Below are 4,773 nucleotides of genomic sequence, written 5' to 3'. Positions count from 1 at the left end.
TTAACAATTTGTTTAAGGATATTTTAGGTATTTCTTATATATGTTGTAGCTACATGCTATATACATGTGTTTTTTCCACTTTTGGACAATAAAACCTTGATATGTTTGGTTTATTACAGAAAAGACTACCTATTTAGCTTTTTCATATATGAAAGGGTATTTTGATAATTTGGATACAATTTTCACTCTCACCGCCCCAGCTTCTCTTCTTCATCCCGAAGAAACCGTTTTTGATTTTCTCCTATTTGAACAGATAGGACTTTTTTCTCCACTTTTTCTGCTTATCTTCTTGGAGACAAATTTTCAGATGGCCGATCTTCAAATTTTTTGTGTTATCTCAACAGGTAATTTTAATAGGGTATTTAATCTCATCGCCTCAGTTTTCTACTGCTTTTGCTTGTCTTGTTGAAGGCAATTTTTTAGTGGTTGAGCTTCAATTTTTCCTTCGATTTGTGTTCTCTCAGCGGGATCAAAGACCCTGATTGCTATTTCGGCTGATTGCATGGCAAATAATTTATATATATATATATATATACTCTAGTCTAGGTGTATGCGTTTTGCGTGTGTAACTCAGTTTATTGAGTTCAAACATTACATTAAATAGGATATTTGTTTAAATAAATATAAATACAATAATTAAATTCAATATCCGTTGGAAAATTTTTTTGATTAAACCTAACGTTTACCAAAAATATTTTTCAAAGTCAATCGACATTCATCTACCACCTGTAAATTGCAATAAAACAATACGATGATAGAGACATCAAAACAATATAATTAAATCTAACCTTTACACAAAAATTTTCTTAAAGTCGTTTGTCATTCATCTACCACATATAAACTATAATAAAATAATACGATAATAGAGGTATAAAAATAATACAATTAAACTTTACCTTTATACAAAAAAAAATCTCAAAACAGAGATATAAAAACAATACAATTAAACCTAACCTTTACCTAAAAAAATTCCTCAAAACCGACCGACATTCATCTACCACCTGTAAATTTATCTACGACGTGTAAACTATAATAAAATAATACACTAATAATGATCACAAAGCTGTAAATTTTTAGTTTTGATGAAAATAATTCTTGTCTGAGCAAAAATTTTGACACTAAAGAATGACTTGAATGAAAACATATATATATGCACACACGTTGAATTTTATTATGTTGAGAAAAATAGTGAAGAAGTTGAGGGTTAAAAAATTAAGCATCCATCAATCTAGATGCAACCGAATCAAGTTAGATGAACATCAATCATATTTTCACAATAAGTAAACTAGTTTCTTTCTCTAGTTTAACTTGCATCTCAATATTTATAGAAGTATTTCCCTAATAGAGTCCTAAGTATTTTTCTATCCTATTTTAGGAATATTTTTGTAATTGATCATTACAAAGAAAAATATTAATTGGTTCTCCTTCCACATATTTTAGAAGTGCGATATATTTTAGGAATCTAGTTAACATCATAAAAATAATTAAATAATAAATTGAAAAAAATAGTGAAAAGACAGTTTTGTCTAAAGGAGAGTCTTTTTAATGAAGGACAAAAAGTTCAAATCGTTTTTCAAAGGGTCTTTACACTTTTAAGCGCGCGTGAGAGAGAGAGAGATTATATACATGAATGTGTTATTTTTGAAAATTCGTTTTAACATATGAAGTGTGAATAATGGGGAGATGAACCTTTACATGTTTGGTTCAGGTTGAATGTATAATTTGAGAGATAATTGGTTTAATTGAAAAAATAATTATAATTGGAATTTGGAAGTTAAGATTAGACTGACAACAAAAGATGAATAGAGGAATTGAGACATAATACATGGGGTGAAAAGTACCACATACAAAATTCACTATGCAAATTACAACATAATTTGAAACATAAATTTCCTGAATTTACCAATGTGATTTACAAGACTTTTCAAATTTCCCCTTTTAAATAAAGACAGAAACACAAGATCCACACCTTAACAAAACAAAGGAAAGACATCAACAATAAGATCCAATAGCACTATTGTTCTTTTTTTTTTTTCAATATACAAGGATGACATAACAAGTACTTTTCACCATTTTGCCCAATTTCAAAATAAAGAGACATGTAAATGAAGGCGTTGTGCAAAGTAGTGAATATTTTTTTCATAACGACAAGCTCATTTTTAGTGTCTTCGAAGAGCTGAAGCAGACAGAACGACCAGGAGGATCAGGATCACCACCGTGACAAAGGCGGCCACCACGGCTCCACTGGCCCTTTGGCAAAAATCTTCTTGGTTTCCATTGTGAGCCAAATATACAATGGCTGCTGCTGATCCTGCTGCACCCGTTGTCAATGCAATGATAACCTTCAAAATTGTCAAAAACATAACATTTTTTTTAAAAAAAATTAATCACTTACTGCAAAATTTTAAATACGTTTATTAGAACTAACGATCAGTGGAAGAGACACCCTTTAATTAAAAAAAACGTCGTTCAATATTCTTGAATAAGAGGTGTTTCTCGCTATCGCTTTATAATCAGTGTCGGAGCCAGAATTTTCACTAAGGGGGTTCAAAATTGAAAGAACTAGTCACACGAACTAGATGAAGAGGATTCAAGATCAATTATATATACATAAAAAATAATTTTAGCCATGTATAAATAATTTAATTTTTCGCCAAAAGAGGTTCGAATAAACTCCCTAAACATAAGGTGGCTCTGTCCCTGTTTGCAATAACATTGCCACATGATATTATGAGGGCCACATTTAAATTATTTTGCGAAATTTAAGCACAAATTTTCCCTTGTGAAAAAGGTAGATGAGTTTGAAAAACTTCCACCGTTGATGAAAAATGACATATTTGAACCACTCTTATAAAACAACAAGAACACATTTAATCCAAATTATTAACAAAAGATAAATTTGAACTATTTCACAAATTTATAGTGCAAATTTGGACTTTCCAATCTTGGGTTGAACACAATGGTTGTAATCTAAATTTTAATAAATAAATTAGAGAAGTATTCATACCGTATCAAATATAATGAGTAGTAGCATGGGTACAACTGCATGAGATCGAACAATGCACATTATTGAAAAAGGTGCAGAGAGGACAAGGTAGGCAACAACTATTCTCATACCTACCACAAAAAACCTGTAACATATAGCAAATCAATTAATTAATTTCTATATGTGTATATATAATACGATAGAATAATTATATATTTACGTATCATGAACATAAATAATTTGAAAAAAAAGTAGTCAATATTGGTCTCTTTTACGTCACCGACCATATAGCCTGCAACATCTTTTTTTAGAAATTTCGCGGTGTAGGCTATTAATTTTACTGACGTGAAAGTTGGAAGATCGTCATAGCTAGCTTTTAATTGAAAGAACTGAGTGAAAAAGGGAAGAGTTGTTGGGTTCATAGAAGTGTGAATGAGAAATGGAGAAGAAATGGCGGAGGAAAAGGAGACACCCAAATTGGAAAGTATACTCCTAATTTGGAAAGCTAACTCTTTCTCCCATATTGGTGGAAGAAGAGAACTTGAGAGTGTTTATAATGAGAAACACTTACTCCACATGGAAAGTGAGGCAAGAAATAAATGATGTCTCGCACCGTCGTCGTCGTCGCTCGCTCGGCTTCGGCTTCGAATTTAGATTTGGATTTGGATTTGGATTTGGATTAGGATTTGGATATGGATATGGAAAATGATCGATCGACACGAACTGAAGAACTGTTTTACGTGAACAGTAGCACTGTCTACGTGAACAGGTGCACTATTTCACGAACAGATGCTGTAGAAAGTTGCAATTCTTCATGAAATGACACACTGTTTCATCTGAAATAGCATGTCTGCTCAGAACCTACACATTGTTTGGGCGAATGGACATGGTTTTTCAGATAAGGTGCAACCTTTGGAATGAACCTTTACCTCTTTTCGGAAGAGGCATATGTTGGCTATAAAAACCTGCTTTCTCCACAGGTTTTGATACAGAAATTTTCAGATTACAAACTTCTTTTTCTTGTCTTAAAAATACTCTAAGTGTGATCATTCAAACTGTGAGTGTGTTCGAAGAATCCGCCTATTTGAGGTACCGCTATAGTCGAATTGAAGGCCATTTTATCCTGGGAGGAAGATTCCATGACCTTGGGTACAGTGAGGGAAATTATTCCTTAAGGAAAGTCCGTGAATTCAGACAACTTGGCCTTAATCATTTCTGTTTCATCTTTATTTTCTGAAAAATAAATACACCTCTTGGAAAGGTCATTTTGATCTTGTGTTGAAGGTATTTAATACTCCATTGTGTTCTTGTTCATACTTGAACTCGAGTTAAAGTTGTTGTTCTATTATACAGATTCTACGTACCCGTATTGTGGTAGATAACAATCTTAAGGAATAAGTCTTACAGAATCTGTATTACTTGTTTTTGGAGATTAGAGCTTAGGCTTTCTACTCCGCTTGAATTTAACTAGTGATTAGAAGACATAAAATCTTCGTCATAAGTTAAGGTTCACTCGGTTGACGATTCGAAGTAATAAAAACTTCATCGTTAACTAGAAACAAGAAGAAGAGTTTCAAGTTATTTAACTTTATAAATAGTATTCTGAAAAATACTAAGTTTTCTGTCTTGTGGTGATAGGAAAAAATGACAACTGAAAGTCAAATGTTGGATGCGACAACGTCTGTGGGGCAAATAATATTTTCACATCAACTCGCACAAATGCTTCTCCAACGATGGCATCGGCGGAGAAGCCCAAAAAATTTTCTGGCATTGACTTCAAGCGGTGG

At 32.4% G+C, this 4,773-nt stretch overlaps 1 protein-coding gene across 1 annotated transcript in view; it reads right to left on the bottom strand.

The window, feature by feature from the left end:
- Positions 1 to 2,159: 2,159 nt before the first annotated feature.
- LOC107845118 (casparian strip membrane protein 1-like) overlaps positions 2,160 to 4,773 on the bottom strand; it is a 7,644-nt gene continuing 5,030 nt past the window's right edge. The window contains exons 2-4 of the mRNA XM_016689376.2: positions 3,332 to 3,397; positions 3,008 to 3,131; positions 2,160 to 2,342 (exon numbers count right to left, since the gene is read on the bottom strand). Of these exons, the coding sequence (XP_016544862.1) occupies positions 2,160 to 2,342; positions 3,008 to 3,131; positions 3,332 to 3,397 (373 nt within the window). The remainder of the gene's footprint in view (positions 2,343 to 3,007; positions 3,132 to 3,331; positions 3,398 to 4,773) is intronic.

Source organism: Capsicum annuum, chromosome 10 (genome assembly GCF_002878395.1).
Source record: "Capsicum annuum cultivar UCD-10X-F1 chromosome 10, UCD10Xv1.1, whole genome shotgun sequence".
Classification (NCBI taxonomy): domain Eukaryota; kingdom Viridiplantae; phylum Streptophyta; class Magnoliopsida; order Solanales; family Solanaceae; genus Capsicum; species Capsicum annuum.
Note: the sequence above shows the minus strand (reverse complement) of the source record. Positions and strands in the feature narration are given on the sequence as shown.